Source organism: Danio rerio, chromosome 4 (genome assembly GCF_052040795.2).
Source record: "Danio rerio strain M-AB ecotype USA chromosome 4, GRCz13ab, whole genome shotgun sequence".
In the NCBI taxonomy this organism is placed as follows: Eukaryota; Metazoa; Chordata; class Actinopteri; order Cypriniformes; family Danionidae; genus Danio; species Danio rerio.
The window spans coordinates 52,602,438-52,625,149 of NC_141024.2; the positions used below are offsets into that span (position 1 = coordinate 52,602,438).

The window sequence follows — 22,712 nt, forward strand, 5'->3', positions numbered from 1 at the left end:
CTCTCTTGCCTAAAGAAAAGCAATATAATTAATAAGGATTTTGTGCCTGAAGTGGGAAAATAGCTGTTTTGGAGGGTTAAGATATATTTCAAGTTGTAGTTTTTTTTTTTTTTTTTAAGTTTGTACTTAATGAGAATTTTGAAAATTGCAATGTGGAAATGGCATCCATTTCATATGAATTTTCATCTCTTATTATCTGTATTCTATGTTTCTTGCCATTCTTTAGCAATATCTTCAGTAATAATATTTAATTTACCTTCACTAACAGAAGCATTAAAGGGGAATAGTTCACACAAAAAAATACAATTCTGTCATTTACTCATCCTCTACTTGATCTAAACCTGTTTGAGTTTATTTTGTTGAATGCAAATGAAGATATACTGAAGAATACAGCGGCAAAAAAAATAAAAAAAAACAGCCACTATGGTTCAACGGCACAAAGTGTTCTTGAGACTCGATTACAATTAATTGGTGGATGAGGAGATTTCCCCCTATGTGTAAAGAGCTTTGAGTGCCCAGTAAAGTGCTATATAAATGTAAATGTACCGAATTCTTAAAACACTACAGTCACATTGACTGTTTTGACAATGTTTTTGGTTCCTTTTCTGGACTTTAAGCATCTCGGGACTCACAGATTTCATCTAAAGTGTCTTCATTCATGTTCTAAAGACGAGCAAGTTCAACAGGTTGTGGACAATGCCTGAGTGCCTAGTGTACACCCTAGACTGCACTAAAACCTATAAAGTTGGAGAAATAGGAAAGTAGATGTCATAATTACAAGGATGAGATTTAGATATTAATAGTAATGTGCTTTAGCGTCATCATAAAATGGATTTAAAAAGTTTTTCAAAATTGTTCTAAAAATGTTTAGATTAAAGGTTTTGATCAACTTCAAATACTGTTTAGCTGTGCCTGTGTGTGTGTGTGTGAGAGAGAGAGAGAGAAAGAGAGAGCAGTTATAGTGGAAAGTGGAAAACGAGGGAGAAATGTATTAATATAACTGCTACATTGTGGCAAAGAAAGCTAAACAAAAAAAAGACTTTTATTTTGGCGTGGCGTGTGACGTCATAAGGCTGCGCCGCTTCTGCGCTGGGATTCAGCTGGAGAAAGGCTTGTGTTTAAAACTTTTACATGAAAATAAACCGATTGATTAAAGTTTCATGCTTTTTACCCGATGCTAAATTATGAACCTGCTGTTGACAACATTATTTTACCCTTTATACAACGTAATACTGTTTTACTCACAGTACTGAGGGCTATTGTTTGAATAAGTTAACAGAAATGTGTGTAATAAGTGTTTTAATTTATTAAATAGCATAATGTCATTCCATTCAAAGTATACAAGAAATGGAGTACTGGTTTTAATTAGGTCATTGTTTCTTACTCAGACTTACTCTTTTACCTGATTTCTTTTTATAAATTACTCTCATATAAAGAAACCGTTGAAGCAAGTGTTGAAGAGAAGTTATTTTGTTTCTGTTCATTGTTTTATTTATTTTAAACTTTTTTATTTTAAAATTTTTTTGTTCATTTTAAACAGGATAAAGTGTCAAAACACAGAGAAAAACTCCTGCTGAAGCGACTGATCTCCACACTGTTATGAAGATGGCGTTTATTAAAGAGGAGAGTGAAGATGTGAAGATTGAAGAAACATTCACAGCCAAACAGGAAGATCTGCAGGAACAAACAGGTTGGTTTTCTTACTGATATATACTGATTTTCACTCTCCAAGACCAACTCAGTCATTTGATCCTCATTCAGATATATTTTAATAATAAGAATACTAAATTAAATCCATCTTGCAGCCCTGAGTGTGCTGCCTAGTTCTCCTAAATGCACATCAGCACTCATTGAAAGACAGGAATGAGTTTCATTTGTTACTTGTTCTCATTCATTTTGTCATTACCTTCGTTATTGCGTTTTTTTGTTCTCCCACTGTTTGTAAAGAGTTCTTGAGCACTGGTGCTTTATAAAATAAATAAAAAAAATATTTTTTTTAAAAGTTTAACTGAGCTGAGGATATTTGACCTACAGTATTCTCATAGAAGATATCTGCTATTACAGTGATATTGTTGACTTAGTACTTTCCATTTGCATATGTCACATTGATCACAATTCCCTTTTTTCATCAACTTCTTTATGGGTTTAAACTTGTTTCTAGTAGTTGTTACTAGTTCTCACAGATATTATCTAGAACTACACCATTATTATAATAAGTAATACCAGGGCTATTGTGTTTAAACAGGGTTTCCGCAAGTCATAAAATGTCTTAAATTCCAAAATAAAAATTTTAGACCTAAAAAGTCTTAAATTTACTGAAATGTTGTGTTGTAGGTCTTTTTTTTTTTTTTAAAAAAAACAAGTCTTCATTTTCCTTTGTTCATGTTTTGTTACCCAATCTGGCCAAAACCCATACAATCACCACCAATCCATCTCAATAAAACTTTCAACTTTTTATTCAAAAAGGTCATTTTAACTCTATTTATAATAATGGTTTAATTATTTTCCTTACAATAACAAATAAAAAAGTTTCCTTACAATAAACATGCTCCATGTATTTACTGCTGAGGATATCGACCTCAACAGATTGTTGTGCATAGATTTAGTTTTTTATAGTTTTTAAAACTTTTTAAATATTTGTTCATTTTTTATTATTATTTTTTCGAAGTTCATGTTAAAAAAAGTGTATGGATACAATTAATGCTTCCTTGTTTTTACACAATATTTAAAATATTTTGCTAAGAAATATCTGAAATATTTTCAATTATTATTATTCATTTGTTATTGTATCATTAATTGTGTTAAATTATAACATCTTTTTGATAGGGCAAAAAAAAATCTTAAAAATTTTGGGTCTTTTTCATCTGGGCCATTTGAAAAATTCCTTAGCATTTAGCCCTTTATGTGTCTACAATTTCATTCATAATGGTCTTAAAAAGTCTTAAATTTAACTTGGTGAAACCTGCAGAAACGCTGGTTTAAAGTATGTCAGAAAACATGGATGCCCCCAATATTAAATATGCTGAATGAAATGGACACTAAAATAGTTACTTACTATAAAACATTGTACAGTATTCTAAACTATATGTTGTTGTTGTGGGACGACGTGAGACAAAACAAACAAATTATAGTGGAATAATAACGTTTAGCATTACACTGACTACAACTGGCTAACAAACTAGTCTTAAAATGACTTTTGCTGCTTAAGAAATGTATTACAGCATGCTGATGATATGCAAACATTTGAGTGTGAAGTTCGTCAGTATTGACCATATTCTTTACGTACCAGCAGGCGGCGCCACTGGAATCTTTTTGCTTGAGACTTTTTTAAAGAAAGGGCCATGAAACCCCCTCGTTTCAGCAGGGTGTTTTCACACCTCTACTTTCGAAAAAGTCAGAAAAGTGGGCGTGTCCAGCTCTGTTTAGGGGGGAGTGTCGGAGGAACTAAAGTGGGATGGTGTGGGAGTGTCTATTTGTGCACGCGCGAGTTTCAGAGTCAAAATACACACCCACACAGACAGGAGAAAGCGATGGTGTTTAACCTACATGGACATCTGTAGTCGAATTATTTGCTGAATTAATAAATGTTGGACTTTAACTGCAGTTTGGCTCTTTCATTCAGGGAATTCATTCATGCCCCTCGCGACAAACGAGGTATTTGATTCGAGGAACTGCTCTAAGCGTGTATTTTTCATGCAATGTTTGATACCGCACGGCGAATGAGAGAAAAAAAAAACTCCGCATTTCCCGGAAACTTAGATGCACACGGCAGGTAGTGTCAGAAAGCCGCGTGTGTTATTCCGGTCACTAAATGCGGTGCTAACATTTCTGCACTCAGTGCAATAGTTAACTTAATTCGATACGAGCAAACTGAATAAACAAAGAGCACTGGTCGCTCACTTACCAAATCTGTAGAGACAGGACAATCACCAGCAACTAGAGCCGCGTCTTTATGGAGAGAATACTACAAGCAAATCCAGATTTCAGCGTTTGCAGATGAGAACAGCTCTCAGGTAAACAATAATCCTCCTTAGACACGTAAGTTATTGTTGTCGAGCGTCGCGTACACTGTTAATCCACACGTGAGACTGAGCTCTCACAGAGAGAAAATGAAAACGAAACTTAACTGTAGCAAACTATAAAAGCAACACTTCACGCTTGTTTTGCCAACACAACGTGGCGTCTTTGTGGTGTAAACACGGTGACACAAATGAATATTAATGAAGTTGCACAATAGAGCGCGCTGATTGGTTTGAACCAAGCCTTACTCATGCATTAATGTATCACACTGTAAGACGTAATAAGACACACTCTGGCACTGACGCCCAGTCTGCACACTGGAATACAATGCTATTATGTCATGACCGTGACGCAGCTTCAAAAATTTGTTTCAAACAGGAAGTACGAATTTGCTTGAAATAACGCAAAAACAACCAATTTACACTTTTTAGTGAAATATAGGTGTCCTAATAGTGTTTTTAGCAGTGTGGGACACATATACGACTGTCAAAAGCTCAAAAAATGTGTTTTGGTGTTTCGTGACCCTTTAAAGAATTATGTTATGCTGCTTAGGGATGGGACAATAACTTTCAAGGTATACCACAGTTTGTAAAAGTCAAGGTTTTAAAACCGCCAAAATGCTCTGCTGTACCGTCCCTACGGTATATGTAAGTTTTTATTATTATTATTATTATGTTTTGTTTTAAGATTTTCAGGACAACAGTATCTCCAGCAGAAAAGATATCCAAAGATGCTGTTTTAAATTGTAAAGAAATCTGTGTTTTTGAAACAAATAAAGACAGCAGACGTCAATGATTCATTAGAACTATTCAGCCTGACATGTTTACTGCTTCAACATACTTTAAAAATTTCTCAAATAAAAATATGTTGTGTTCTAAGGGAAGAAAGTGTTTGTTTTTTACATTTAAAAGAATATATTTTAGAGCAGTAATCACAGTACCGTGAAATTGAGATATTTTTCATTCAAGGTTATCATACTGTCAGAATCTTATACTGGCCCATGCCTAATGCTGCTTGTTGTAGCAAAGTCATATTTTCTAATTTTATTGTTTTTCTTTGTATGTATAGTCATGAACATACCTGTTTGTAAAGCAAGAAGCCGTTTATTATTCTTGGTCAGTTCTCCAAAAGACAATAGGCAACTTTCATTTCTCAATAGACAACTGAAGTACTAAAACAATAGCATTTGAGATCAGTTCACTACCATAACATGATTGTCAATTGTCGCTGTTTGTCATTGTACTCTGGTTACTGTTGGAATATTTAGCCAATTCCATGCGTGTTCAAGAGAAAAGGTCAGGAGAGTTTTTTCTTCAATGACAAAAATATTAGTAATTTATTAGATACAAACCAATAATTCGATGACGGAGCTCTGGGTTACATTACCCCAATGCCTTACAAGAATTACATTCAAGAGGTTTGCAACTCACATACATTTCCTGACTTCAGCATATATACACCACCGATCTTAACAGGTGGAGTTTTGGTGTAACGTCACTTGTCAGTCATTGTTCAGTCCTCCATTGGCCGCCCCTTCGGCATACTTCCTCTTTTTCTACGAATTCTCTGCCCAACAACAAAGTATACATCTTTCTGTGTTCAGTTTTAACACCTCTCTTCAGACAGGAAGTTTCTGCAGAGCTGAATTTAATTTTGGACCCGCATCTATCTACTTCTGCAAAAATGCTAATTAGTATGCACAGCACTCACCCACAACATTAGAAATTCAGTTAATATATGACCCTTACATGACTAATACAAATAATTGTTTGATTAAAAGATAAAGAGACAAAAATAATAAAAAGTGGTTTCTATTATCCAATATTACCCAGAGAGCTCATGCTGATTATTCTTAGGGCTTTTCACACTTCAAATTGTTAACCCTGGGTCATTCTAACACTTGATAAACAAAATCCTGGGTTATCTGTAAATACGTTCCATACTGCTCATGCTATACCTGCGGTTTAACAAATAATCCACAAATAAACAGACAGTTCACATTTGCAAACCTCAGGTTAACATTATTATTTATATATTTGCGTTGTCACTGTCCCTGATTAAACAAACAGCAAGTAACCTTTTTAGATGGCATTTCTGCATCTTGTCGGGTATATAAAATGTCACCATGTAAATCTTCAGCTAAGCCTCGGGACATGCACAAAGTCAAGAAAACAAAGACAAAAATACAAATGAATAAAAACAAGTAGCAAAGTATGTCATCTGCCATCACCTCATCTCTCTAGTTTATAGCAAACGAGGCATTAAATATTTGCATAAGTTATATTCAATAATGCAAACTCACAAATATGAGTGTGAATTATACGTACTTGCTATGAACATGCAGGATTTGTGTCAATCGAGTTTTCCAAGCAGGTTCATTTTTTAATTTAGTGGAAGACACACATGAGGGAACACAACATGAGTATTCTAGAGCAAGTGCATTTGATCAATTGCATTTAAAGGGTACCTAGGTTAAGCCTTTTTTTCAGATTTAAAATGAGTCTTTTGTGTCTCCAGAATGTGTAAAGTTTTTAGCTCAAAACTTGTTGGCATTTCTGTGTGGAGTTTGCATGTTCTGCCTGCGTGGGAGTTTCTTCCGGGTGCTCCGGTTTCATCCACAGTCCAAAGACATGCGGTACAGGTGAATTGGGTAGGCTAAATTGTCCATAGTGTATGTGTGTGTGAGGATGTTTCCCAGAGATATGTTGCGGCTGGAAGGACATCCACTGCATAAAAACGTGCTGGATAAGTTGGCGGTTCATTCCACTGTGACGACCCCGGATTAATAAAGGGACTAAGCCGACAAGAAAATGAATGAATGAATAAATGAATACCTTTTATAAGATTCTATTTTATAAATTTTTGCACCAGGTGGCTGTATTGTTGTACTGCACCTTTAAGACTAGTCCTCCCCGCCCACTGTTTCTACGTGCTTTTAATCTCCTCCCTCGGCTGCATCAGACAACAGACAGACATAAAGAAAGCACATCTCATATAGCGTTTATGAGAAATGCTACTGTAAGAACTTTACCAATGAGTATTTGTTGTGTTAAGTTGAGTCAACTTAACGATGAGTCACACACAATGTCATTACAAAGTTCACGCGCACACACACAGACAGCGAGTGCGTTTAGCTTTGCACTCTTTTTTCACGAATATGTGACAGGATACAGGTTAATCTCCACTGCTGTATGGATATCTGTTATGTTAATGTACAAAATTAACCTGATTTAACGTCCACAAACTGGGATTAAAGCGTCTTCTTTTATAATTGTTCTGACATGCTGCTGTGCTGATAAAGTAAATCTGAAGTAAATCTCTGTAATTCATTACACACGTGCTGTTATTTAACATTTTAAACATGTCAAACTCACTCTTGATCACATTTGATGATGATTGCTGATCCTAACAAACTATACAGACCCTTAATTCCTGGTTGCTTTGCACTCGTCCTCTTTTGTTGATATGATTATACACGTAACTACCGGGACATGTTAATACGCAGCTGTCAATCAATTCAGTGGGCAAGGGGACAGCACTCCTACGTCAAGTTGCGGTCGGTCTAAAAACCGCTACAATTGGTCCATAATTTTTATGAAAAAAAAAGCACTGGGTGTGTTTATATCACCCCAATATGACGGTCTAAACATTATACCTACACACATATCTGTTTAAACATCTTGAAAAGCAGATTTTTCACCATAGGTGCCCTTTTAGGGCAGGGAGGGATGCATTGGTGAGGGGTGTGTGACCTATTTGAGGACCAGGGGGAGACGTGCAATTTCCGGAAGATTATTATTCGTGTGTGGGCATCCGGGAGTCCTTATGCATATGCAGGAGACTGCATATTCTGAGAGACTTAGGGTGTATGAAATCATCTCTAGTAATTCCACAGTTGGGTCAGCTGTGTTTGATTAAGGTTAAAGCAAAACTGTGCAGAGCTGCAGCCCTCCAGGAATGGAGTTTGAGATCTATGCTTAAAAGGGATAGTACACCCAGAAATTAAAATTTCCTCACCATTTACACATTTTTCTTACGATCGCAACAGTCCATCATTTAATTTACACATAGTCTAATAACCATCAGTGATTCTGCCATTCTCAACCCTTGGATGCACACAAAGATTGGGATAATATTATCTTTGCATATATAACGCACACATACATACATTCACTTGTTGATATTCCCAATATACACACACAGACACCAAATGGGTTACACATACATATTTATTGAACTTATGCAGTCCAGGTTACTGGAAGCAACGGGCAGCTCCTGTAGCTGGTTAGAAAGTTTGATAACGCTAAACTTCCGCAACGTGCATGCACGATCACTCCGATAACTGGACTGTCTTAACGTTGCCTGTTTTGGGGGAGAGCTGGGAATACAAAACCAGAGTAATAGGAAAATACATGAACTGACAGATGTATTGATCAATATGATGTATTATTATCGTTCAATACACCTGTTATGATACTGGAGATTATCTAAATGTTGTGTATGTGATCATCTATACAAGTGCAATATTTTAATACTCACCCAAGGAAACTTAGTGGAGTCTTTTAATTAGTCTTTTGCAGCGGGAGGCAAATAGTGCTAGTGTGCTGTACCTTTTTGTGGAAGGTTGAACAGCAAAGAGTGGTAATTTCTACATGTATATATTTAGTTTCTTGTTTTTTTTTTTTTTAATCTGATATCTATTATTTTTTTACAGATATCACTTGTACATATTTATGGTCATTTTTGGATTGACTGTACAGAGGAATGGACACTGTAAATAAATTACATTTTGCACATAAGTGCTCTGCCATATTCTTTAGAACCTGTATTCCATTATGCCTTGCCACACTCTCTCTTGTGTGGTTTTAAACCTATAAAATAGATATTTAAAATAAATAATAAAAAAATTAAAAAACGCTGGCTTACTTTACGTTCCAGAAGAAAAGAAATGTTTAAAACCACATGACCGAGAGTAAATGTAAGGTCTTTTTAATTTTTGGGTAAAGCATGCATTTCATGCTTGTTGATTTGTGCCATTATACTAACGTTCACTTTTTTTTTTAAGACCTGATGGTGCTGAAAGAAGAGACTCATCAACAGAATAAGATGGAAGAGAAACAGTTTGAGAAACACCAAGAAACAACAACTGATGAAAAACCCACACTGACTAAAAAGACTTCATCACGACGAAGACCTCGGAAATCCGAATCTGTATGTAATTTTACTTGTCGTCAGTGTGGAAACCGTTTCAGGCGAAAACACAACCTTCAAATCCACATGAGAATTCACACTGGAGAGAAGCCCTACACATGCCAACAGTGTGGACAATGCTTCTGTACTAGTGGAAACTTGGTAGTGCACATGAGACTTCACACTGGGGAGAAGCCTTACTCTTGCCCTCAGTGTGGAAAGAGTTTTAAGCATAATGGCAACCTTAAAGTCCACATGAGAACTAACACTGGAGAGAGGCCCTACATATGCCAACAGTGTGAACAATGCTTCTATACTACAGGAAACTTGGCAGCGCACATGAGAATTCACACTGGAGAGAGGCCGTACACATGCCAACAGTGTGGAAAAAGCTTCTATCAATCAGCAAACTTGGTAGTGCACATGAGAATTCACACTGGGGAGAAACCTTACTCTTGCATTCAGTGTGGAAAGAGTTTTAAGCAGAATAGCAACCTTGAAGCCCACATAAGAACTCATAATGGAGGCAGAAGTTTTACTTGCCCACAGTGTGGGAAAAGTTTTGCTCAAAAGCAAGACCTTGACCTCCACATGAGGATTCACACTGGAGAGAAATCTTACACATGCACAGAGTGTGGTAAAAGTTTCAGATGTAAAAGTGCACTCAATAACCACATGATAAGTCACACTGGAGAGAAGCCATTTGCATGTGCTCAGTGTGGAAAGAGCTTCACAACCAAAACTAGCCTCAAGAACCACATGAATGGTCACACTGGAACCATAGTGTTCACATGTGATCAGTGTGGAAAGAGTCTCACACGCAAAGACACAATTAGGAACCACATGAAGACTCACACAGGAGTGGATGGTTTTAGATGCAGTGAGTGTGGAAAGGGCTTTAAATATAAAAGAAGCCTCAACACTCACATGAAGCTTCACAATGAAGATCAGAGTCCTCAAAATTGAGCCCTTGTCCAGCAGAGCTTAGGGCTCTCTCCCGGGACAGCATGCCAAACAAGTGCGAACTCTTGAATACATGTCAAGTTACTGGAAATGAAACCCTTTGAACACCTGAAGATTTAAACTCAATAACTGAAGAGGGGTGAAGATTTTTTTTGTAGTGTAGATCATGAGTCACAGCGCAGTACCAGGTTGTAAGAGTTTCAACTTAATAATGAACCAATAACCAGATTTTTGAACATTGCACACATCCATCAATTGGTCGGCACTGAAAAGAAAATTAGAAAGATTAAGGAGGAGAAACTACACCCTACACCCTTAGATTGTGTTTTTGATCATTCACATTGTTTGATTTTACTCGTGTGAACAAACACCGATTTGCCTCCAGTTTTGGGCTTTTGTCTGCAGTTTCACAAAACTTGTTGGCGAATGAAAGTCCAGGTAAACTCTTGCGGTGTGAACTCGCCATAAGTCAATGACAGTGAGAGACTGATGCAGACTCCCTAAAACCCTGATCAGACTACACAATGACATTTGCCAGTTACCACAGATCAGATTTGTGTCAGATTATGAGATTTTGACTTGATCAAATCTTGATGTGTTGTGGGTAACAAATGAAGACTTTGGTTTCAAAACACTACACATTTATTTTGATTGACTGATTTGAGAAAAGAAACAAGTTTTCTTCATGAAGACAATTAAACTTTCTGTAGTCAACAAGTTACGTTCATGTGAGAATGCCCACATAACCACAAATAAATCTGTGTATGGGAAACCCAGTGTCACTATTGTGAATGAGAACATGAGTGATTTCTTAGCTTACATGCTAATTCCAGTACTTAACAGACTACTAAAGCACTTCAGCTATCTGTTCAGTCCAATTATTATTTATATGCAATACATATTGTACTACTCATGTGCGCTGATTATATTGTGGACTGTCTGTAAGTGGTGTGTGTATGTAGACAGCATAATATGAGTCTATTAATCTCAAAGTCACACATTAAAAGAAACTCTAAACCACCAACATTTTCAAAAAAAAATGGGATTATAGACTAGATCTAACTTTTATTTTATTATTATTTTTTTTTATAAATGTTAAAAATAAATGTACAAACACAGTAGGCTTTACATGCATAAACAAGCATGAAGTAATAATTACAACAATAGGCAGACAAAAATATAGAAAAAAACAGCATATGGAAATGACTATAGGGTACAGAATTTGCTGACAAAAAAAAGCTACTTTAGTGGCTTTATTAATTAACAAAGTACTAAGTGATGAAACCATAATAGCAAGTTCATTAATAACAGGTAAAATGTGTATCTTCCCCATTTTTTTCATAACCTGCATTTATGAATGAAGAATTTTACAAAGCATAAAAGGTTATTATACATTTTTTTTAGTTACACCAAATTTAATTTTATAGGGTTTACATGGATATTGACATGACACATTCTGTCATGTACATAAGCCCAAATAACTCTTGAGTGTATGCAATTGTAGAAAATATGCTCAGTGATTTCAATATAACTTTCACAAAATTGATAAGATTTATCATCAGTATTACATTTTAATTTCAGGAATTCTTTTGATGGATACACATTAACCATTTTAAACTGAAGCTCTTTAATTTTGGGAAGAATTGGATAAGAATTTTTTTTTTTTCCGAATTCCTGTGAATTAAAATCTTTCAAAATAAAATAAGATCTGAGCTGATTAGGATGAAGCCTTTGAATAAGAATATTCCTTATAAAATAATTACATTTTGTGTCTCCAAAACATTAAGTGGCTAAAAACAGAGATGAAAGGGAAAACAGTTCAGAATAGTATGAAAGAATATCTCTGATCAATACTATGATGTTTTTAGGAATAGCATTAATTATTGTGTAAAACTATTTAGGGTGACAAGCAAAACCATGTTTGACGCAGAAGTTATTGTAATTAAGAATGTCACTGTGGCTATTCATCATATCCAGTAAAGCAAAAATATATTTTTTTAACCAATTTTTCTAAAACAAAGATTTATTTTGATGTAAAATAAAACGATTGTTCCATAAACAAGTCTTATGAGGACTGAAATTGTAGGAAAAGGTTAGTTTCCAGCATAATGGGACACAAAGTTTAGACGGTACAAAAGCACATCTGATCAAAAAGTCAAAACCACCTATTTTGCAAAATACTGCAGAAGTAACTAAGTTTTTGTTACAAAGAATTTATCTTAGCCATTGCATTTTTTAAGAACCTAGTTCATTAATTCCATGTCAATAAAATGAAGCCCCCCTTCCCTATTATTTACGTTAATGCAGAGATACTTGTTTTTCCAGACAAAATTAAAAATTAAACACCTGTTCTATTTTATTAAATGTGGGGGATAGCTAGTGAGAGGCTCGATAAACACATCTAGATAACAATTCCCTTTTGGTTAATATAATTCATCCAAATATTGAGACATCCCTTTCCCACCAACCATTAAGAATGTTTTTTTTTTTTTTTTGCTTTTAGAAATTGATTTACAAAATTATTCTGAATATTAAGAATAATTAATATTAAAGACTGTTGTCTTTAGCAACAGTAATTTCTAAGTATTTTACAAAAGTTTCAATTGGTACTTTGCATAAAGAGTCTAAATCACTGCCATGAATTGCAATTAATTCACATTTATTTACAGATTTAATTAGATGTAGTCCAGATGCATAGGAGAAGAGATTAACTAGCAGAATGGAAATGTGAGCCCCTATTAAGCATTAAAAAATTAACATTTTGGTTTTGGGGGTCTCCAACAACAGTCTGAAATGCATGTAAGGTCAAAAACCACTTTCATTGTCTTATAATATTAATTTATTTTTACCTAATTATCCCAACGACTCTCATATGAACTGATCAGCAAAACATAAATGAATAAATAAGTCAAACTGAAACAAAAAAATGACTCGTGGGGAATGGGTCAGAACCCTTCAATTCTGCTGGATCAAGCAAGTCATCCAACAATGAAAAAAGAAAGTACAGAAAGATCCCATTCACTCTAGTAAAATTCTGAATTGCGATATCTCCCAAAGACTGGAAGAAAATTTAAACCACTCTTCAAAAACCACGGACCAACATACTGTGCAATACAAACAGTTTTGGCATAAAAATCCTTGCTGTTCCCTAAATCATTTTTACCTGCCGGCACATATGTTGTGTTGGCAGCCAAAGGAAAATGTGGCCGGTACAGTTTCACAATGGAAAAAAAAAGCCTCATCAACTTTGTTTCAGCATTACCATGCAAATCAGGCATACTGGATCAATATGCCATGTAAAAAAAAAAAAGAAAAGAAAAACAGTTTAGACCAGCAAGCAACATAGGGCGAGGAAAAATAGCAAGAGTGATATCTCAGGGTGTAAGTTAGGTGTACTACGAAAGACTCAGATCAACACCCATTCAAGAGCTAATGTCTGGTAACCTGACACAAAATTTAAATAAAATAGAAATATCCTGAAGGTCAATGCTGAAATGAAAAGGGACATGCCTGTACATGAAAGTGTACTAATGAAGATGCATTCAACTAAGCATGTCATTAAAGAGTGTGACACCAACTCTTATGACATGCCTGGTTACATCCAACACTTCCAAATAAACCCATTTGGTGCTCACCTATATACAGAAGTAGGTATCAGCATCCTGGTTCATTACCTCAGGGAAAAAAGTGTGCAGAGTCATTATATCTTGATGCAACAGGAGGTGTGGTATCAAAGATCCCGGAGCAAAGCAAAAGAGTGCTGTACTATGCACTCACTTTGCCTGGAGAAGGCAGAAATAATCCACCTCTTCCAGTGTGTGAGATGCTGAGCAATGAGCACAGTATTCCTCTATTGGCTTTTTGGCTAATGCAGTCTCAGCTGAAACTGTCAAAGTACACAAGGGTCTGAGTTCAAAAAGTGGAAACAGACTACATCTGGGCCTTGATGCAAGTTGTTGTTCTTGCTTTCAATAGACACAACATTGATGCATACCCAGAGTGGACTTATGCTGTTGCAAGAAAATCAAGACGTGTGCAGATAAAACAAATCACTGTTTAGCATCTCTGTTCTGCCCACATTATCAAGGCTGTAAGTGTTAGCATTTGGCAAGAAAACTGATGATAAAGGACTTGTGCTCTTGGCCAGCCATGAGACTGCAACAGTCAGTAGCAGCGGTGAATTTATTGATGCCTTGAATAAACACCAAGAGGTACTCATAGAAGAGTTTACAGATGAAGACTACTTCGACATGTGGGAGAATGAAGAAGAAAGAAGGTCAGCCAAAACAATTGTGGGCCGATCTCCATATTAAAGTCTGTTCAAAAAAACCTTTGAGGAACCAAAACTCATAGTCGAATCTGAGGAAAATGGGGAAGGTGATAGCAGCAATGCTTAAGACTGTCCAGGAGTCCCCATTATCTTTATGGACCACTGGGAATCTACCCTTATGGGAATCTCCCCTTTGTGGAGTGGGACACTTCTGTGAGATTTGCGGAAACTTGCATTAAACAAGGAGAACACAAGCCACACATTAGATTCTGCCAAGACAAGAGACACAAACTGCCATGTGGAAATATGGTTTTATGTAGGGAAACATTCAATTCTTTACTAAAAAAGAAAACTCAGATCAGCAGAGTTCATTCAGAGAATGTATGCATCTCTCAAAGGTAGATACAGAGAGCACCCAGGTAGGAGGCGACGTTCTCGCAACATTCCCTGAAAGTTCCCTAAAGGTAATGAAAGTCCCGAACCTTTACAGAACATTAGGGACGTTCTTAAAACATTCTCTTTTAGTCATAAAATAATGTTCCCATTATGACTTCAGGAGGACGTTCTGTTTTGGTCATTCTATGGTCACATAATGACATTACAAAGAGAAACTTTCTAACATTAACAGAACGTTTCTACGTGGTCCTCCTTTAGTCATATGATAACGTTTCCAATATGACTTAAGGAGGACGTTCTGTTTTGGTCATTCTATGGTCACATAATAACGTTACCAAGAGCACTCCCGCAGCACTAATTCTAATAGCTAGTGTTCGTGGTCTCAAAATTCAAAAGCAAACACGTAAAACGTGTCTTCTATGTTCATCGTGCTCAAGAATGAGCATTATAACTAGTGTAGCGTGTAACTGCTTCATTCTGGAGATTTAAAAAAAAAAAAAAAAACATACTCGTTTCTGGGAGTCGATTCCTGTCTTCAAGTCAATTCCAGCACAAGGTCCATTGAGGAATCGACTCTTTTGAAGTCGATTCCCTAAATCCCTAAACAACGGCAATCATTCTGCCGGTCAACAAAGCTGCTTATGCGGCTGCTTTCACCAATTTCAGGTAAGTTTAGTCCTTAAAAGCACTCAGATATTACATACAACTGTTCCTGACTGTTCCAACTGTTTCTTTTCTTACTAGTAATTGACATTTGTGTTGAATATTTATTTTATAGTTATGGTTACACAGCAAAATCCTCAGAGTAAAATTTACTCAGTTCAGAGAATATTTGGTCCCTCTCTAAACTGAGCAAAATTTACTCAGCAGCAGTTAAAGTTAATGAGACAATGATGGGGTTAATTAAGTGATGATTGAGCACTGATGATGAACACCTGCTGTTTGCTTATTGCTTACCTGATTGACTTTATTTCTGTCAGATGTTCACAAAAGTCCATATGAGATTTATTGAGAATTAACAGTTTTAGTTCTTTACAATTTACAAAAAAAAAATTGATACTTGGACTCGATTTCTAATGTTAAATTTTTCTTTGCTTTCTAGGACAAGTATAATGAGAGCAAATGTGATCAAGTTGACAGATCCTGTATTACTTTTTACTCTTGACATGACTAACTGTATCAGAAATTATGTTAAAATGGTGATTTAAGAAGCAAAAGAAGCAAAATTCAGTGTTTATCAGGAGAATGGACCTCAGCAGTGGTTTTAATATATATATATATATATATATATATATATATATATATATATATATATATATATATATATATATATATATATATATATATTATTTTATTTTTTTTCCTCTCTCTTTATACAATGTTTGCCACAATACACTATTTGGCAAGCAAAGCGAAACTAATATTAGCAATCGAGTCAGAGTCCAAGTAAAGCAGCTACTGTTCTCCTCAATGGTGACAGCTTAAATACAAAAAGTGTTTTTATTTTATTTTTTTTTATTGATGTTGTAAAAAATGGCTTAGTTAATTATTAATATTATCTATATGTAATTTTGCAGAGTGTAGCAGAAATAAGACCAAACAGGTTGTTAATAAGTAAAGCTGCTGTTTGTGGAGTTGCTTGATGCTCTGCTGAGATTTTGAAAGATTTGATGTGTTTTATTTAGTTTATTTTATATACGGCTGTGACTGAAGGTAGATGTAGTTTTGTGTGTCTCTTCTCTGTTTGTGCTTATTAACAGCAGGTGTTCATCATCAGTGCTCAATCATCACTTAATTAACCTCATCATTGTCTCATTAACTTTAACTGCTGTACTGCTGAACTCAGTAAATTTAACTCTGATGATTTTACTGTGTGGAGTCTGGAAAAAGTACTGAGCTTTTGTTCATAAAAGTTTTAGCTTTTAATGACAATATTTTTTGTCAACGTTTAATAGGAGGTAGTGTAGTATATAGCCTCAAATATCCACTGTACTGTCAAAAACTAATTAAAACCCCTTGTGAAAAAACAACTCAGTTTTCTGACCACACTTCTGTATTATTGCTTATTTATTCACTTGCTGGAAATTAGAATTGAATTTAGAAGTAGTTTGGAAACAAATTTTTGCACTTCGCAAACAAAAATAACTGTAGGCTTATGGATGTCTTCAGTAGAGTGTGTAAAACCATTTTCTTATCAAAAGATATTTGAGTGGCAGTTCTTTAAAAATAGATAAGTGGGATGTAGATATGGAGATTTATACATTTTTTAAAATTCAAAATATATTTATTTTGAATTATTTTATAAGACTCAAGCACCACTGTGTACACCTGAAAGTAAAAAAAAAATTAAATACAAAGTAAGTGAACTTATTTGTAAATATTGTTATTTATGCTTTGTTTCAGGCAGCAGAAAGACAACTGGACGATAGAGAATGTGACTAAGACACGCACACAAACACACACAGACACAGCATATTAAAAATTAAATTGTTTGACAAATGCTTTATGTTTTCTGCCAAAAAAGCCAATTTTAGTAACATTTTATTGATTGAGCTCTTTCTGTCTCTAACATTCAGTACAAGAAAATAACATTCTGTGAAGGTCCGCAAAATAACGTCCCTCACACCTTTAAAGAATTCCACATCTGGACCTTCTGGGAACGTTACTAGACAACAGCCTTAACACCAACAAGCACGTTATGAAAACGTTGTGAGAATGTCAAATTTTCCAATAAGGTTTGGTCCCCTAAACATTCTGAGAATGTTCTGAATGTTCTGTAAAGGTCCCCCAAATAACGTCCTCCAAAACTTTAAAGAACTCAACATTGTGACATTCTCAGAACGTCCTTAACACCGACGGGGACGTTCTAAGAACGTTCTGGGAATGTAAAATTTCTACATTCCCATTCGTATGCAAATGAGAGCCAACGGAATGTTGATCAAACCTCTTTGATTGGCTCTCACCGAGCTGCAGATATTGGCCACAAGTAGCCATGCATTGTATAGATTTAGGTAAGTATATTTTATAACGAGTATCATTGTTATTCTCGCATTGTCGTGTGTTACAGAAGGGCGGACGCCTGCACTAACTTGAATATTGTGCAAATGTCTTGTGTTTTTCCCTAATAAAGACACAGACATGCCAAAGCGCTACAATAGCATACATCAAACGTAAAACACACACAGACACACAAAAAAGTAAAAAGTATATTTCCTCTGTTCGAAGGCATAATTTATTTGTTATTTTGAGAAATGTATGTGTTATTTGACGTTTTAATATTCGCCCAGGCTGCAGGCCTATATACACCAGCAATACAGACCACCCTTCTTATTTTCAATAGGCCTCGGCTGGGTCACTTGGCATTTCTTTGTTTGCATGTTTGTTCTCGCCGTGTTCGCCTAGGTTTCCTCCGGGTGATCCGGTTTTCCCCACAAGTCCAAGGACACGAGAACAGGTGAATTGGATATGCTAAAACTGACTGTAGTGTATGTGTGTGAAGGAGTGTGCATGGACGTTTCCCAGTGTTGGGTTGCAGCACGAATGGCATTCGCTGCATAAAACATAAGTTGAAGGTTCATTCCACAGTGGTGACCCCAGATTAATAAACAGTCTAAGCCATAAGAAAATGAATAAGCATGGTCTAAAATACTGCAAGACGTTTTAACTATAACAAGTTGTGAATAAAACAGTGAAATAAGTTTAAAAGTAAAGATTTACTTTTTTTCTGTTTTGGTTTGCAAAGTTTGTTTTACTTTTTTTTAATTAAAACAAATTTTCCCTGCCCAGTATTGTTATAATAATAATAATAATAATGATGATTAAAAAAAAAAAACATTCAAAAGAAAATCTGTGGCTACGTGTAGCCCTGCATTATATATGTTGATGGGAAGACATTGTATCACGAATATCATTATGATTCTCGTATTTCCATGTGTTAAAGCAAGACAAACACGTCCACTAACTCGAGCTTTGTGCAAATAAATTTTTTCCCCCTAATAAACACACAGACACGTCAAACCGCTAGAACAGCATACAGCAAAAATAACACACAAAAGCATAAAAATATATTTCATTTGTTCGAAGGCCTAAATGATTTATTTTGAGGGAAGTATTTGTTATTTAGGCGGTTCATTCTGCTGTGGCGGCTCCATATAAATAAAAGGACTAAGCCAAAAAGATAATGAATTAATTTCTTAAAGTTTGAATACAATTAAAATAAAGACACTAAATTGTCTTTGTTTAACATTATTATTACCAGAAGTAAAGTTTAGTTTAAATATTCCAAGACATTTTCAATAAAACAAGTTGTGATTAAAAACAATAATAATAATAAGATCAAGTTTTAAAGTTAAGATTTGTTTATTTTTTGTTTTGGATTTGCAAGTTTTTGTTTTACCTTTTTGCAGTTCAAACAGTTTTTCCCCGCCGCCCAATATTGTAATGTAAAAAAAAAAAACAAAAAAAACAAAACATTACAAATAAATAAAGACATAACGACTAGGATTACATTTTCAAAAGGGAAACATTTATTGAACAACAAGAACATCAAAACATGCAGAACAATTTAACCAATGAAATTAAATCAGGAAAGTGTCGTTTCTTCCGAACCGTCTTCAGGCCACCCGAGCTAAACGGATGTCCCTTCGCCATGATTTGCATCACCAGCTAGCTCAGCTGCAGCAAGAGGCTGACCCTTCGCGCCTGAATCCACCGCTCCCACCGGCTGAATGGAAACTAAGAAGCCGTCCAAGCTCATGGTCAGATCAAACCCCGGTGCTGTAAGGAGGTGGTTCTCGATGGCCTCTGCCTCGTTGAATAACGACGAAAGGCCGGCGTCACGGAGATAGCGAGTGAGCACTGAATTAGTCAAGAGGACTTTCTCGGCACCATCCTCCTCAGTCACCACCATTCCTTTGCCACCGAACACCGTGAGGAAAGACAGCGACGCCTGCATAAAGTGGCAGCTCTCGCATCGGTGGAAGTTGGACTTCTCGCGGAACTCTGGCTGTCTGAAATGGCAGCCGGAACAGCAGCACTGGATCGTAACTTCGATGCCCTTAAAAGTGCTGCTTTAAAGCACCCTTGGTTTGGCCTCTGGCCGCCTGCCCTCTGCTCTCCTCCACCTCAGTGATTTCCTACACGATGTTGGAGGAACCTGTGGTGAGACAGATGCATCCTTCTCTCTCCGGCGTCATGGCGTTCCTTAAGGAGTAGGATCTGGAGAACTCAGCCACGTTGACGTAGGTGTCCCAAAGCATCAGCTTAATTTTACCAGTGACATAGCTGACCCTCAACTAATTCAGCTCACAGTCAGCGCCGTTGACACTGACCACCCTGCTCATACATCCGTCTCGCTGAACTCAAGCGCGCACTTCTCCCACCTGTAAGACACAAAGACAGGGTAAGTCCGCTGTCCGCTTTGCAGGTGCCTCAAACCAACTGCAACAACACTCACCTTTTGCCCGGGACCAAGCGCCTTGACCTCGACCACGAGGTCATCTTCTTGCAGTTTGGGGGTGCGCAGCGCAGAAACGGCAGGCTGGCAGCCTCCACACTGGTGCTCGCGGAGCAGACGATGTTGAAGCTTACTGATCCGAGAAACCTAGACAGAAAGCAAGAGCGCCGTTAGTCAAACCGAGGCAGCCTCGCTGCCACAGCACAAATCGTGCTGCTGTCAAAACTGATCTGCGAGAAGGGTGAGGTTGGGCTTACTCAGGCTGCGTCTGATGTTGTGCAGACAGACACCGTTGCCGATTCTCACAGCTTGGTTGAACACGGCTTGCTTCTCTATGGCGAACACCACCATTCTGTGATATTCTTGTCTGGCGCTCTGAATTATTGCTGAGAAATAGGGGCTGTTTCGCCTAGACTGCCGTCTGGGCGACACATTGTGTATAAAGCCCTCTAATATGTTTGCCTTAACCTTCGGAACCTTGGCAGGACTGGCCATATCGCTATACACTGTTGCCAGCTGAACGAATGAAGTGTACCAAGACAGGTGCTTTGCGAGTAAACAGCGCGGGAGGTGAATATTTATAGGCAATCCCCGCCTCCCGTATGCAAATGAAAGCCAACAGAATGTTGATCAAACCTCTTTGATAGGCTCTCACCGAGTTGCAGATATTGGCCACAAGTAGCCATGCATTGTATAGCTTTAGATAAGTATATTTTATAACGAGTATCATTGTTATTCTCGCATTGTCGTGTGTTTAAGAGGGGAGGGTGCACTAACTTGAATATTGTGCAAATGTCTTGTGTTTTTCCCTAATAAAGACACAGGCATGCCAAAGCGCTACAACAGCATATAGCAAATATAAAACGCACACAGACACACACAAAAAAGTAAAAAATATATTTCCTCTGTTCGAAGGCCTAATTTATTTGTTATTTTGAGGAATGTATCTGTTATTTGACGTTTTAATATTCGCTCAGGCTTGGCGGACTGCAGGCCTATATACACCAGCAATACAGATCACCCTTCTTATTTTCAATAGGCCTCGCCTGGGTCACTTGGCATTTCTGTGTTTGCATGTTTATTCTCGCCGTGTTCGCCTAGGTTTCCTCCGGGTGATCCGGTTTCCCCCACAAGTCCAAGGACACGCGAACAGTTGAATTGGGTATGCTAAAACTGATCGTAGTGTATGTGTGTGAAGGAGTGTGCATGGACGTTTCCCATTGTTTTGTTGCAGCATGAATGGCATCCGCTGCATAAAACATATGGTGGATAGGTTGATGGTTCAATGCACAGTGGTGACCCCAGAAAAATAAACGGTCTAAGCCAAAAGAAAATTAATGAATAAAGTCTAAAATACTGCATAACATTTAACTATTTATGTGCTATTTATGTGCTGTGGGTAAAAGGTGTGTTTCAATCTGGCTAGCACCGCAAGTACATTTAAAACCTGTGGGAAGCCCTATATATATTTACATATAATGCAAGTTTTTTATCAACCTCATGTTATTTATTGGTAAGCTGTATATCTAAAAATGTATAAAAAAAAGTAAACTTTTAGCATATTTAAACAAGAACCGTATACCATTCAACATGTAGTTACGTTAAAAGGTGTTGTTTTAACTCCTAAAATTTGTGCTTATTGTGTTTAATAGACCTATTTATTGATGTTTATTTTCTTTTCATGTGCTGTCTTGTTTCCATCTTATTTCTCCTATATAAGCTAGGTACTTAAATTTAATTAATGATTACCTTATTGTTGAAAATAAAATAAAATTGTAGAGACTGTATACTATATTATTTGTATTGTAAATGTTTTGTTTTTATTACAATAAATAAATATTTGATTACGCAATGTTATTGGTAATCATAACTGCAGCAACTTTAAGCACCATAGCATCCTGCTTGACGAGTCCATTTTCAAATCCAACTGTGTTGGGGTAATCTTGTTGATCAATGGCTGCAGTCTGAGTTCAAGTTGAAAGCACTTTGTGCTGGTATGATTGTTCTTATGCACACAGGTTAAAAGAAAACAGCCAGCACACACTGATTTTTTACTTTACTTTTATGTTAGTTAGTGGAGGCCTCGCCTCCCTTTAACACATGGAATTAACAGAATCTTTTTAATTCTAAAATAAAAATTGCATACGGGTTGGAGGGGGTGCCTATAACTTCTAATTTTTCGAGTCTGTATAGTCATTTGTGAAGTATTTGCCCAACTTACAAGTGTACAGCGATGGCCAGTCGTGCCTCAAAGGATGAAGTTGTGGAAGGTTTTATACACGACGTGTCGGGGAGTCGGTAGTCAATGGGACAGCCAAAAAGTCTTTTCTTCACGGCGGTGATCCAGTGCGCCACAAACGAGTACCACAAAGTAGTGGTGATCGGTGTTAGACACGAAAGATTTGTTCAGTGAAGCCA

The 22,712-nt window shown here is 36.5% G+C and overlaps 2 protein-coding genes and 1 pseudogene across 4 annotated transcripts in view; 1 reads left to right on the forward strand and 2 right to left on the reverse strand.

The window, feature by feature from the left end:
* Window positions 1-22,712, reverse strand: part of LOC137491225 (uncharacterized) — a 481,743-nt gene that overhangs the window by 12,949 nt on the left and 446,082 nt on the right. The window lies entirely within an intron of this gene.
* On the forward strand, window positions 1,060-10,945 carry LOC100534765 (uncharacterized). 2 transcript variants are annotated; one of them, XM_088650528.1, is made up of 4 exons: window positions 1,060-1,110; window positions 1,541-1,690; window positions 9,086-9,448; window positions 9,533-10,945. In XM_088650528.1, exons 2-4 carry the CDS (start codon window positions 1,600-1,602, stop codon window positions 10,174-10,176), a joined length of 1,098 nt encoding a protein of 365 aa, XP_088506654.1. In that variant the 5' UTR covers window positions 1,060-1,110; window positions 1,541-1,599; the 3' UTR covers window positions 10,177-10,945. The 2 variants fall into 2 exon arrangements, with proteins under 2 accessions (XP_088506654.1, XP_087105132.1); XM_087249006.1 differs by having other exon boundaries at window positions 9,086-10,945.
* LOC147844920 (uncharacterized) lies at window positions 17,364-22,532 on the reverse strand (annotated as a pseudogene). Its single transcript, XR_015942607.1, has 3 exons — window positions 20,521-22,532; window positions 20,295-20,423; window positions 17,364-20,220 (listed from the first exon to the last, which is right to left on the reverse strand). The product of XR_015942607.1 is annotated as an uncharacterized LOC147844920, transcript variant X1 (transcript).

Excerpts from the sequence above, each read along its gene's own strand:
- LOC100534765 (XM_087249006.1), top strand. The coding sequence starts at position 1,600 with ATGAAGATGGCGTTTATTAAAGAGGAGAGTGAAGATGTGAAGATTGAA. Across the intron at positions 1,691-9,085 it reads AGATCTGCAGGAACAAACAG|ACCTGATGGTGCTGAAAGAA; the intron begins GTTGGTTTTCTT and ends TTTTTTTTTAAG.